The sequence below is a fragment of the Podarcis liolepis genome (assembly GCF_965112155.1).
Source record: "Podarcis liolepis genome assembly, chromosome: 5".
Taxonomy (NCBI): domain Eukaryota; kingdom Metazoa; phylum Chordata; class Lepidosauria; order Squamata; family Lacertidae; genus Podarcis; species Podarcis liolepis.
In genome coordinates this window covers 93,492,446-93,506,843 of record NC_139556.1, presented here as the reverse complement: position 1 = coordinate 93,506,843, position 14,398 = coordinate 93,492,446, and the positions used below count along the sequence as shown (strand labels likewise).

General features: G+C 44.6%; 1 protein-coding gene across 1 annotated transcript in view; it reads right to left on the bottom strand.

Moving 5' to 3' along the window:
- The window catches only part of LOC310707418 (uncharacterized protein), a gene marked incomplete at its 5' end in the record, with an annotated part of 471,308 nt that overhangs the window by 31,961 nt on the left and 424,949 nt on the right, over window positions 1–14,398 (bottom strand). Inside the window, one exon of the mRNA XM_083504614.1 lies at window positions 12,246–12,357. Within this exon, the coding sequence (XP_083360740.1) occupies window positions 12,246–12,357 (112 nt within the window). The remainder of the gene's footprint in view (window positions 1–12,245; window positions 12,358–14,398) is intronic.

Sequence of the window (14,398 nt, the reverse complement as noted above, 5' to 3'; positions counted from 1 at the left end):
GGAATAAGACAAGAGTGAAATGGCTTTACCCCTTCTCAACTTTGCCCTTTAAAAGCTATCACACAACCAAGAAGATCTTACAGTGCTTTCAGATGAACTAGAAGTCAAAATGCCACTGTATGAATTCAGAATCACATGGCTTGGCTAGGTGAAAGACAGGATCGGGATATCCAGTTGGTTCTTTGTATTTAGTATTAAAATGGGGGGTGGCGGCTACCTGAGGCATGATGAGAGATGGGTTTCTCCTCCAAAAAAAGCATTCCATCCCAATTAAAAACACACACTCAAACACAAAAAGCTGCTTCCTGAAAGGAGACATATAGGTACCACATGTTTAGGGGGGAAGGGGTTCAGTTGAGGAAATGTTGCAAGAAAATGGGTTTCAAATTATAATCTTCCATCAGGCAGTATACTTGGTATGCAAGTCGCAATGTACTTCCATTTTACCCCACAGCAACCCTTTGAGGTAGGCTAGACTAAGAAAGAGTGACTGGCTCAAAATCACAAAACAAGTTTCATGGCATAGTGAAAATCTGAGTGTGGGTGTCGCCAGTCCTAGTCAGAGGCTATGACCCATGGGCAGGCAAACTAAGGCCCGGGGGCCGGATCTGGCCCAATTGCCTTCTCATTCTGGCCAGCGGACTGTCCAGGAATCAGCGTGTTTTTACATGAGTAGAATGTGTGCTTTTATTTAAAATGCATCTCTGGGTTATTTGTAGGGCATAGGAATTTGTTCATTCCCCCCCCCAAAAAAAATATAGTCTGGCCCTCCACAAGGTCTAAGGAACAGTGGACCGGCCCCCTACTGAAAAAGTTTGCTGACCCCTGCTATGACCACTATACCACACTGTCTCAGTATCTAGCCCAGTGTAGTCTTCTGACCAACAGGGGTTATCTGGGATCTCAGAAATGGTTTTTCCCATCACCTAGCACTTGATGGAGATGCCAGGAATTGAACCAAAAGCCTTCTATATGCAAAGCAAATGCCATATCACTAAGCTATCCCCACCCCCACCCCAAGAACGCATTATTGTTGTTGCTGCTGCTACTCTTATTTCAACAAATATCCCACCTTGTACACCTTGCTACCCTGGGCAGCAAACACATTGATACTCAAAAAGTTTTTTTAAAAAATTAAGTAATTGAAAAACAGTTAAAAACATTCTGAGCTGTATCCAATGCACTGATTATGCACACTGAAATTAATGTAGGTCCATCAATTTCAATGGGTCTACTCTAAGTAGGGCCAGCACTGGCTACAATCCACTAAAAACAGTTTAAAACACTGTCTCAACCAGTGATTTCTGGCTCACCAGGAGAGGTGAGACTCTCAGAAATGTCAAAACGCTATCCCTCAGTTGCTGAACCCCAATTTTCCTCCAGTTATACTTTCAGTGGAATTTGGTAGCTGCCTTCATCTAGAATTTGTTCAACACAGAAGTCTGCTTTCCAGCATCTGCACACGCAGAACGATGTGACCAACCTTCTAAATCATGACCTCCTAGTATATGTGTCACTTACTTATTGCCAATTTAGTCAATTGTCATAGGTTCATAAGGCATAGACTAGGGATACGGAACATGAGGCCTATCTGGAGTTGTTGGACTACAACTCCCAGCATGGCCATGGTCAGGGATGATGGGCATTGTAGTCCAACAAAATCTGGAAGGCCATGAAGGTTCCTCCATCCCTGTTCTAGGCCTTCTGCTCTAAAGAAAGACACATCAGCCCCAAACCACATCATTCTGATGACACTATGCCACAATCAGGAAGCTAGAGCAAAGGACTGATGATTTTCTTAAAACTCACATCAAATTAATCTTATTAGTTGGGCACAAGGACAGGCAGCTCAAGTATAAATTAGCAACCTTCAAACACAGACTACAGGCATAATCATGCACACGTCTAGCCAGAATCTCATTGAGTTCAAAAGGTTACCTTGTGCTGAATTGCTGCTTGAAGTGCACCTAGCTGATTTGAGAATTTTAAATCACAGTGCTAAACAATAAACATTTATTAATACATAGGGCATGGTCTATCAAAGTTATGCATCCATGTCTCATCCATTTGAGTGGGAGAGTTAAACACATGCCCATCTAAGTCATACTCAGAGTAGACCCTCTGAAATTGAACGTCTCTTAATTTCAATGAGTATCACTAGCATTGTTGATGACCTATGTTTGATTCTCTCCTATTGAAATCCATGTGTTTTCAGTGTTTTATTACTGGCCAGACCATGCCCTCTCTTTTATTCATTTTACGGTATATATAACAGCATTGAACGAATTAATGGGCAGCATCCAGCCAAAGTTAAACCACTTTATACACCACTGATTTCAGTGGGGGAAATGCATTTGGTACTAACAATGCAAACCAATGCATGTTTAATCAGAAGGAAGACCCTCTGCTTTCAGTGGGGCTTACATGAGCTTTAATCTCTCTTGCTGACATCAGCGGGAATCAGAACGCTTACATTTTGTTGGATTGTAGTTCTCAGGAAAAAAACCGAAGCTGTAAATTTGTTTGCTGCTGTTGACTCGTTAATCCGCCATACTTTGGGGTGCCTGGTCTGTTTGCATGAATTCCCATGTTACTTTCATGGATAGCAAAGTTTCCCATGTACATGTTGGGGAGGTATCTGCAGCCTGAAGTTTAAAACAACAATTTTGGATATCATGCCTTTGAAAGCCTGGCCCAAAGTGTTTCACAAGTATTTCGGTTGTTTTTAATACAGCCTGCAAACTTGAAAGCAGGTGCAAAATGTTGACCTGGATATCTGCGCATACTTTTCTCTCTTTTTCCCTCGTTCCCTCTTTCCTAATATAATTTCTAATTCATCCCTTCCCTTCCCCCCCAGCTTTGGGGGGTCTTTTTTCCTCTGCACATTTCTCGGTGCAAGTGGTACTCCACCACTCTGACAGAGTGCAAGGGAAGAAAAAGAATCTAGATCACAAAGCTTTAAAAAATTGTGCCAAGTGAAACAATCCTCCTGCGGACCCCAGTAAATAAAATAACAGCAGTGGAGTGATTTGCAAGCATGTAACAGGCTTTTTGTCTCTGTCTCTTTCCCGGTGCCTCAAGGGGGTTTCTGAGTTCCTTCTCCACAGGTTCACAATGTTTTGCCTCTGGGCTACAAAGACCCCAAGCTCCAACCCCTCTTTGGAGAGCTCACCTCCCCCTTCAAATCTTTCACATGCTGAGGATCACTAACAGCAGACTGAAATGTTCCAGTGGGGCGCAGGGCACTGGCAATTTAGGATTTCAGCATTGCAGGATAGATTTTCAGAGTGCATCAGTGGTGCTCATGCTGAAATTAAAAACAGCCTTTCATTGTATCTTTAACTCTTCCATCACCAACTCTTCATTTAAAAAAAGAAAAGAATATGTAGGGCTGCTCACCAAAGTTTCCCTTGGCAATGATAGAAATAGTGAGAATCTGATTTGCAACTTGAATTTAAATCTTAATAGCTTGCCAGCAATATAACAGCTCTAGAAATGTTTAGATTTGTTGGGTTTGCCCTGGTTTTGTTTTATTTTGCGTCTTGCATTTGCATTCTGGAGATCATTCAGCAACTCTGAACAGTTTGTGGAAAGCAAACTTTTAAATGTAAGGTATATATATTTTAATGTAGGGCCCCGTCTTTCTACAAAACAGCTCACTCTTTCTGGGTGGCTTGTTAAATTGTTCTGCTGTGGATTCAGTCCACAATTGATTGATCCACAGTGGATTACTGTGAGATTCTGCTTCCAGTGTTAAGGACAAAGGAGGCAAAGTTTCAATTTCTGGCTCATTAGGAAGCACTCTGCCAGGGATTGAAATGTGGAAAATAGTTTAAAGTGTGTGTGTTTCATTATCAAAAGAGCAGACTACTCAAATCAGTTCATAACAGGAAAAAATGCTATAAAACGAGCTTGTATTTTAAGAAATAAACGCCAAAAAAAAAATATTGTTGTGAATTTTGAACTTTGAAAGATAGTTTTCAAATCCTGAAAGCGAGTTTATTTAGAGAACTTCCTTTTCTAGCAGCCTTCTAAAGGCACTGAGTCCTATACACAACTTAATCCCAAGTAGACCAAGTTAGGTTTGTGCTGTAAGTCACACTGTTTGGGAGATCCGTTCATCCAGAGCATTTATACCCCATAGTAGCCTACAAATTAATAAATAAAAAGTCCCTGCTTTTGGACCTTCAATTTTAAAATGAATGGCACGAAAGGTAAAAGGGATGGGAAGGGAAGAAGAACACAAGCAAATTCATCCTGTTCTCCTACTATCTTCTTTGCAATCTTGATTCATGGGCATTTAGCAACCAATCCTTAAACTACCGCTTACACTTTCTGCTCATATTAAGTGAAACTTCAATTTGGGGCTTTGGTTCTTGTACACACACACACACACACACACACACACACACACACACACTTTGCTCATCAAGTCATGGTCCCAGGGGCATGGTTAGAGGACACACTTTGCAGCCTCCTTGCTGAAGTTTAATAGATCTGGGCCTGGTCACCACCTGGCTGGGAAACCAGTGGGCCCATGTACACTGCCTTGTGGGATAGGGCCTCCCACTCAGCATGATTCCTCTGCTCTCAGGAGAGCAGGCTGAGATCATGCATACAGCCTGATATACCAGCATGCTAGGATAACAAAGCAGGCTGCTAGCTGATCACAACTATCTCCCCAAAACCAGGGAGAGAGATTCAATTATAATCTAACAAGGACTTTTACTGATTTTTTTTTAAAAGCAGTGAAAAGAGTTTTGCTGATTGACTAAAGTTGCTTCCACTTGCTGTCCCAAAGAATGGGCTGCTCAGCTGTGTGTCCTGCACAGTGACTGAGCAGCCTTCTGAGTGGGTGGGAATAGAGGCAATACGGGCAGAGCAATGAATGCAAATTTTCATTTTGTACAGGCTTCTGCACATGAAGCACTATCAGAGTTCTAACCAGGCAAACAATGGGTGCAACTTCCTGACAGTAAGAGCTGTTTGACAGTGGAATTTGCTGCCAAGGAGTGTGGTGGAGTCTCCTTCTTTGGAGGTCTTTAAGCAGAGGCTTGACAACCATATGTCAGGAGTGCTCTGGTGGTGTTTCCTGCTTGGCAGGGGGTTGGACTCGATGGCCCTTGTGGTCTCTTCCAACTCTATGATTCTATGATTCTATGATTCAATGGCAGGGAAGTGAGGGCTGTAGCCTTGGGAGAGTCCCAATTGCCCAGAGAGCAGAATCTCAGGGCCTGAGATTCCCCATCCCTATTGTAGGGTCTGCTGTGCTGGGACTGTCTCTTGGGAGTGCTAGCTGGCTAGGTATTCAGAGAAGTTGGAACTGATGGTGCGCTTGAATCCCAGAGCTTTGCCCAGCAGACCCTCATAGTGGAAACAGGATGCTGGTGATACTGGAGGCGAGGAGCAAGGCAGCCGGGAGATGTGGCTTGAGTCACACATACCCCAGCGGCTTCCACGGCCAGCCAATCAAAGGGCCTTTTCTCTTTAAGCCTGTATGCTCAATGATTGATCAACTGACTAATTAAAGAGTCAACTATAGATAAGTCTGGATAGTGCTAAACCTCAATATATTTTGAGGATAGCAAAACAAGCGTGAAGGAAGTTTATTTTCATAAAAGAAAAAGTGGGGAGAGACAACCTAAACCCCTGCCAATAATTCTCCAAAGGAAAATCCATTTTTGATCTTGTCTTCTCCGGTCCATATTATGCTAAAATGGGCTGGAGCTAAGAGGGTCTCTGAAAAAAAAACAAAAGTGCCCCTCAGCCCTGCCAATTAAATCCTCCCCCAAATTATCTGTGAGTGCTTTATTAGATTAATCTGCTGCTTATGTTGACGAAAACTTAGCGCTCTGGTTGATTTTTTTTTTAAATTAATCTTTTAAAAACATCTTGTCACGCACATTGAGCCAATGAGACAGCATGATATATTAATCCTCATAGTTTTGTTTTTTTAATGCACAGCCTAGATCATTCTCCCCCTTCCCCAAAGGCAATTGTCACACTAAAAAGACAAATTGTTTTCAACTTTATTAGAAATCCTGCTACTACTGTGCAGCGTCCGCCAAAAAACAGAAGGCTGTCAGGAGTCATCCAGGATGGTTGGGGTCCAGTAAACTCCAGAGAACAGAGCTATTCTGTTGATGACCTTCGATCAACAGCTCCAGTCACTCCACGTCAGTCAGCCGGACAAACAAACAAACAGCCTGATCATATGCCCAAATGCACATGATGGATGCAGATGTGAGGCTCTGAAAGGACCCCTTTGCATTCAGAAACACCTGCAGGAATTCCAGAAGCATAGGAATGCCTTCTACCCTAATGCATCCGGGGAGGGGGTGTGTGGATCCTCACACATATCTACACACACACAAAGCACCTCATCCCAGGGGATGCTGCTGAGCATCCCTTGCTCTCCCGTTGAGGTCAGCTGGGTCTAGGCTTGGCTGTGATGGAACAACTCCTGGAATTTGTGCTATCCCATCCCTGTGGTGAAGAACAGTGGGGAAGGGAGGGGGAGTTCTTCCTGTGGCATTCCCACAATGCCTTGCACCTGCTTGGGAAACCAAGAATGAAAGGATTCCTTTCTAATCTCTCAGCCTAATCCTCAAACCGTGGTTACAGCAGCAACGTCTCCCTCGCCAGAGAGAAAGAAAAGGCCATCCCCGATGTCAGTTTTGTGTGGGCAGTGCATCCAACTAAGAAGTCCATGAAAGGTGGCGGAGGAGGGTGAAATCGACGAGGGAATTTTACACACCTCATTTCTGGAAGAGCCCCTGCTTTTTAGGCTGAACAAAAGGGCTGGCATGAAATGGGTGTCCATTGCCACCAACGTCATGGGCTTGTGGCACCTGCACACTACTGCATATTTCAAGTGTCCTCCCTGCTGTTAAAATAATTGCATTATCCAAGCGAGTGCATTTTGCTATTTGAGGGTTGGGTACAATGCAATACCTCAAAACGTGTAAGAAGCATATTTTCCAGAGGGAAGTTGTCAGGACCCTGAGCTTCACTACATGAGCCAATGGTCTGGAATTGCAACCTGTGTCAGTGTTCATGCCATCTGCTCTCTTATGAATCACTAAGCGGTTGCAGAACACATACCTAACTTCAGTAACATAGCAAGGATGGGGAGATGGCAAGACCTGCCCCAGGTGCAACCTGGCTGAGGCACAAAATGGGCATTAAAGGTCATTCATGTAATATATTAATAGTTATCAAAGCAAATCTGAATTCTGTTGCATTTTTCCCCTCTTGAGATTGGAATATTGAGGCATGGTGATGGGTGAAAAGGGAGATAATCACTTTTTTCTGAAAAGTTTGGTGCAAGAAACAAAATCTACAATTACTTTTTAACTCACTCTAAATTATTTTACCAATCACTCTCATTTTGGATCAGTCCAAAGGTTGGTTATACTTTACTCCTCACATATAATCCATTGGCTATTTATTTTCAATTTGTGTGGAACTTGGTCCTGGGAAATAAGGACTGTAGGAAGCACCAGTTTATTTTGCAATTTCCACTTTTCTTCTGGGTTATTTTATAGGAGAGGTGGTCTCACACGACATTTTCCAACCTGACTGTGAGGCCCCTTAATGCAAGCCTAGACCAAATATTTCTTAACTCTTTGACACCCATCTCTTCTCCTTCCTTTTCTATATGCTTTTTATCAAAGTATTTCACTTTTAAAATTTTGAAAACTTGCATTTTTAGCAAGCGGATGCATGGCTGGCTGTGCAATTTGAAGCTGGGGGAAATATCTAGCCTGCTCCTGAAAAAAGCAGCACCTAGTGGTCTCAGCTGCTCCAGAATATGTCACTCTCTCACCTCCCCCCACAAACTTCCTTATACATCCATCAGACTCCCTTTCCTCTCTCACTGCTCACATGATGCTTTGTTTATAATTGCCTCCAGAGACAAGGCCAAGTACCATTTCACCCCCTACCCCCAGTAGGTCGGCTAGATTCAGGGCCCCCACACAGCGAAACTTTAAACTTTTTCTGATGTCCCTGAGTGGTGCTTTTCTTTCTCTATTCAACTTGTGCCTACATTTTGGGTTCCAAACAAAGCTGTTCCCTGGACCTCAGAACTTCTAGGAGCAGAACTGGGTGCAAGCAAGTGCCAGACATTGTCCGCTCCTAAAGGATGCCAGGGAGCTGAGCCGCCCAGCAGCAAATTAGAAACTTTTGGCTCCTAAAGAATGAGCTGGGTTGTTTGTTCCTGCTCTCTGCAGCTGCTTCCCCCCTTCTCTTCCTCCCTCCCCTCCCCCCCCCCGTTTTTGTGGTTTATTACACACAGGGTCCTTGATGAATGGGAGCCCCTGTTTTACAGTACACCCCACTTACAGGACTTCTCTCCAGGCCCACCACAGATCTGACTCATCAGCAGCAGGGCACCGCCATCATAATTCTTCCTAGAAACCAGAGGATAAAAAGGGGTTTGTTGGAGGTTGGCTGGCCTGCCGAGAGTCCTGCCTGCAGGCCCTGCTAATGCCATAGCTAGTTGTTCAGGTCTTTGGCCGAATAAGGTAACAGAAACAAAGATTGTTCCCTTGTTGGGAAAGGCGACTGTGCCCAAGTTTGGGGCTGGGAGTGTGTGTGTGTGTGTGTGTGTGTGTGTGTGTGAGAGAGAGAGAGAGAGAGAGAGAGAGAGAGAGAGAGAGGCAGGGCACCCGTCCAAGTGGGATTAAGCCTGCGAGTGCAACTTTATGAGGTCTGGCTGTGTGGCGGAGAGACTCTCCAGAGTGGAAGGAGCCAGTTCAAACATAATTTATGACATGTCACTCATAGTTAGAGGCGGCTGTCGTTAAGAGTTAATTGTTGCATTGTGTTCAGCGTCTACTGATAAGAATTCTATAAGCTGCTTACATGTTATCATAACTCATGGGTAACAAGAGAGAGAGAGAGAGAGAGAGAGAGAGAGAGAGAGAGAGAGAGATGTAGTAAAGGGAAAATGAAAGTGATTACTCACCAGTCATCATCAGCGAGCGAGTGAGTGAGAGGCTGTTGTGGGATCAGTGCCCCAGGTGTAACTCAGGGGCACCTGAGGTTAAGCTCCCCTTGGCCAAGGACTCATTGTGTGGGCCACTGATTTAGTCATGCTCTGTCTACATCAATTCCCCCACCTGTACCTTGGGAATATTTATCCCCAGTGTGCTATTGTACTCTAACTAGACCTGCACTGTAATTGCTACTGGCCACAGAATTATGTTCATCCCAAGAACCTCAGTTTTCACTTATTTATTTTTTAAGTTTCAAGCCCTCAAGCACTCATAGACTGGCTAGAAAGTGCATTGTTATTGTTGCTGCTGCTGTTGTTCCTTGTCGGGGAAGGAGGAACAATTTTTACAATTACTACTTGCCTTTATAAACTCGTCCTTCCTCCGCAAAACTCAAGAGCAAATAAAGAATATTTCTCCTCTCTCCTTTTATCCTCACAACAACCCTGTGAGTCAGGCCATGCTGATATAGAACCATTGCAATTTAAAACTGTGGTTGAAATGAATCCTGGAGGTCATCCAGACTAACCTACTGCTTAATCGGAATATTCAACATAGGAAGCATCAACAGCATTTATGAGAAATGGCTCTGCAACCTGTTTAAATGCCTGCAGTAAAGCAGAGGAGGAAGTCTGTTCCACGTTGAACTGTTTTTCTTGTCAGCAAGTTTATCTGAGTGTTTTAGCAATCTCTGCTGCAGATGCCCTGCCAATGCACCTGCATCACACCATCCTCCCCACTGCAAATTATCTAGCAAGAAAGGCAGAATTTGTGCATCCCTCCTGCACAAGTTCTAAATGTACAGGAACTCTTGAGAGTAGAGGGTGTGGCATATGAATTTATATATATATATAAAAGAATAACTTGTACAATTCGCTCTGGGAGAGACATGCCAGTTTCACCCCTCCCAACTTACACAAACAAGAGTCACATCCCCCCCCCCCCCGCTGATCTGGATGCACAGAACAGTTCTTCATTCATTCCTAGCTACTGCTTCGTGTTGCCTCACAGAGCCAGACTAGTTGTGCCCCATTTGTTCAACCACCTGTTTGCTCTGTTCACAGATAAAGCAGGGAGGTAAGTGATTTTAACATCAATAGAGGCACGTGGTGCCATTCCAAATTCAACATCCTCTCTGCAGATCCACGTTGGCTCTCAGAAGCAGGGGTCTTGGCGCGGGCTCTGCCTTCAGCAGCAACCCACGCCCTGGTTATTCTGACAGTTGATTGCTGACAAGCTTCTCTGATGCGCCTGGCTTCAGAATGCAGCTGCGTGTTTGCTCATGGCCTTGCACTGCCGCGATCATATTACGCCCACCATGGTTGTCTCTAAAGAGAGGGATTGGCTTTAAGCCTGCGCTGTTCCTTTTTAAAGCTCTTAATGGAGTAGGCCTTGGATGTCTTAAAGACCTCACCCATCAGACCCAGGCTTAAGGAGATCTTGGCCAAGACATTATCTACTGTTTCAAAAATCCACCATTCCTCCGTCGGCACATATACCCCGTGTGGGTCTCGCCTTCCATTATTTCACCTCTTAATTTCCTGCATGCTGCATTTCCATGCTCTGATGTGCGGCGTGCAGTTTGCAGTGGGAAGAAAATGCACCTTTGTGAAGGTGAGTCCGCCGCTGGATGTCATGTTGACCAAGGGGTATTGGGGAAGCTTGAGTTCAAATCCGCACGCTGACCTGGAGTTTCTGGGTCTTCAGGAAGTTGACCCTATTTTCTAGTTAGTTTAGCTGAAATAGCTGTCGCCAACCACCACACAACACTGCTTTAAGAAATAAGGACCAATGGATTGATGAGGCACATTGCATAAGTAAATTGATATATAGATTTAATGACAACACACATACACACACAATCAATCAATCAATCAATCAATCAGAACCCCAACAACCCTCCATTAAATAATAAGCTAAGACAGGGACAAGATACAAAACAGGTCCACTGCCACTGTTGGTCGCTAGCTAACTGGCCTTAACACAATGCTGTCATATGAGGTTGTAGAGAAACCAAAGCTTTCTAGAACTAGCCCTGTTAAACTCTCATTTACTGAGTGCCACATTTAAGATTCAGAGATGGTCAAATTTTATTGACTAGCTTTATTTTGCTTAGGTAAAGTTTTTTAAATTCCCTTGACTGCCTCTCATGACAAGACAGATTGATGGCTTGAGAGGAACTGAGGCAGCTCCCTCATACCACGTTACACTGGTCCATCTAGCTCATTATTGTCCACACCAACTGGGTGCAACTTTTCTGGATTGTAGGCAGAGGACATTCCCATCCTTCCTGGAGTTGCCAGGGAGCAATGCTTGTTGTGCTGATGGGTACATTGTGTAGCATAGCTGTTTTCAGTTCATCGCACTCCGGATGCTTCCAGACTTGTTGCTATTTTGCAGGTGGGATTCAGTGACATGCCAACAAATTCAGGTCACACCAACACCGTATATTTAAAGCCCTCTTATATCACTTCAGCAGCCATGGCTCCCCCTCCCCACAAGGAAGCATGGGTGTTGTCCATTGTTAAGGGTGCCGAGAGCTGTTAGGAGGCTCTTAACAAACCAGTTATCGTGATTCTTGGGGTGGGAGGAATCCATGATAGTTAAAGTGATATAGGAGAGGGCTGCACTGCTGAAGTGGATTTGGACTCCTGTGCAACAAGCCCACTGCCAAAACAAACCGGGCCATTCTGCAGTAATGGAAGTTATGGGGAAGTGCACTGGAAAGGGTGGGATCACCATTGCGTGACACAGTGTCATATCAAACCTCCCCACAAACAAATCAGAATGAATGCTCATTTGCATGCAGATGGATAACGTTGAATGCTCAATAAACACAGGGCCAGCCCACCCATGAGGCAGACTAAGGCAGCTGCCTCAGGGGGTGGAACCCCAAGAGGTGGTGCCCCCATGGGCACTCCGTCTCTTTCACCACTGGCAGAGAAGCATTGAGACAACACCTTTCCTTTTTCCCTCAGGTGGCGAAACAGGATGGGCCACACCTGAATAAGCAGGTCACCTGGGGCCAACCGTTGTGGCCTGGGCTTGTGGGTTGATTCAATGTGGCGGGAGCAGGGCTGAGTCCTCCCCAGCAGCAGTGGACACTGAATTGGTTCCTTGCAGCACTTATGCTTACTATGGACCTTGTTTTGAGGCAGATGTGTCTGTATTTAATGAAGGATAGATGTGTAGTTATTTTGGTACCCAGATGAGATGCTTCAGGGTTGAGAAAGACATTTTACTTACCTGAAATCTTCAGAGGTAAGGTGGGCTCCCTGCCTTTTCCTCTGGAGCACCAAGGCCAAAGACACAGCTGAAGAACTGTGAGGTGAGCTGGAGTTGTTCCCCAATAACACACCTTTGGGGAAGAAAATCAGCGGGAAGGTTTGGCTTAACAGTTAGGCTCCAAACACAGTTGCATATACCTAGCCTGTGGCAGGCTTTTCTGTGCAGGTGAACATGTACACCCACATCCTCACAGCATGGGGACCAGGCCTAGCACCTTAGTTATATTTGACTGGACATCCTGACACAGCTGTGGTGTACTGACCAGGAAGCCTCTGATTCACATCTTGCCTCTCCATTGAACTCACACTTCCTCAGACTTTATGCCAATCCATCTGCATATGGAATGGGAAAAGCACTGTTACAAGGAGTACAAGATAACGTAGATGGAACTTTTTCTTTTCTTTTTTTAATGCTTTGAAGTGCCATATAAATCTATGGTCCTTTCATAAAGTTTCCTTTCCAGGAAGGAAAATTATGGCCGGTATTCCGCACACGCGTTCCATCAGCACAAACACTTTTGACCGCGCAGCAGAACTTCCCTCCCCACCCCACCCCCCCTATGGGATTTTCTCCAACCCTGCAAAACAGATTGGGGGAGGATGCAGGGCACACTGGGAGAAGAGAGGGGATAGTTCTGCTGCGCAAATGGAAATCCTTGCAGTAACAGAACAAGTACATTGGCTACTACTCCTATGTGTGGGAGCAGTTTCTCTGCTTTGCTGGTTCATGGAGAAAAGAAGAGTCCTCACTTTAAAGTAGCATGTGAATAGAAGGACTGCAAATGCCATTGAATGCTGCCTTTGGCAGATGGGCTTTTGCAATCTCTCATTTCACTTGGGAAGTTGTCTCCCAAAATACATGCTTCAGATGGTAGCGCTACTCACACATGGAAGAAAAAGATGTTTGAGCCACTTCTGACCATGTAACAGATCCACATGTTGGGGAAAGGAAAGGTCAAATTGGTCAGTCACCAGGGATGAGGAAGAGATTTTGTCTTTTCTTATGCATTTCAGTCTTATACATGTTTACACAGAAACAAGCCCTTCTGAGTTCACTGTGGCTTGCTCCCAAGTAAGTGTACATAGGATTGCAGCTTTAGCACCTGGCAGTAATTAAAGTTGCTCTGCAGGTATTTCAAGGTGGGTCCCCCTGGCTGTCCCCGCTCTCTCTTTATGCACAGAATTGTATTCTAGGTGATGTGAGTTCAGCAGGAAGGAGCTGATCATTACAGATAATTTCTACAGCTCTGTTCAGAATGCAGTGCTCAATTTTTCATTCAACATTGTAAGAGTTACATCCAATACAGAGTACATCATGCCCAATAAGAGCCTCAAATTTACATTGATATTACGTTACTCTAATAGAAACCCTTCATGTCTGTTGACAAACAACCCAGATCTTCCCTCCAGACCAGACCAAACAACAATAATGCAAGTTCATTAAGCCATAATTTTATTTCAACTGAAATGTCTCACCTGTGGTATTTTAGGTTTTCATTTAAGGCCCTGAAGCTGTCTTTTTAGACAGCTCATCAGATTCCCAAGTCCTTGCTGTAGTCCAGCACTTAAGAGTGAAAGGGTCACCCAATCCCACAGGAACCTGAGTGATCCCTGATAAATCTGATTAGCTGCAAACATTTCCACATCAGCTATCAAGGCTTAACTGAACAACAGGAATCTTTTTTTGCTGCATTGTGTTCCTGTGACTTCCACCTTCTTCACTGAAATTTGTCTCCATTGACCCTCCTGTTCTTGTGCTCGTCTAAACTCCAGATCCTGCTCCTGGTCTTCCTGGCAAAACTTTGCATGGATAAGGAGAGCCTGCTGGATTAAGCTAATGACCCATCTAGTCCAGTATCCTGTTCTCACACTGGCTAACGAGATACCCAAGGAAAGCCCACAAGCAAGACCTGGGTGCAGCAGCACTCTTCCCTCCTGCAATTTCTAGCAACTGGCATTCAGGAGCATTACTCCTTCTGACAGTGGAGGTGAACATAGCCAGCATGCCTACTGGCCACTGATATCCTTTTCCTCCATGAATTGGCCCAATCCTATTTTACAACCATCCAAGTTGGTGGCCATCAGTGCCACTTGTGAGAGCAAATCCCATAG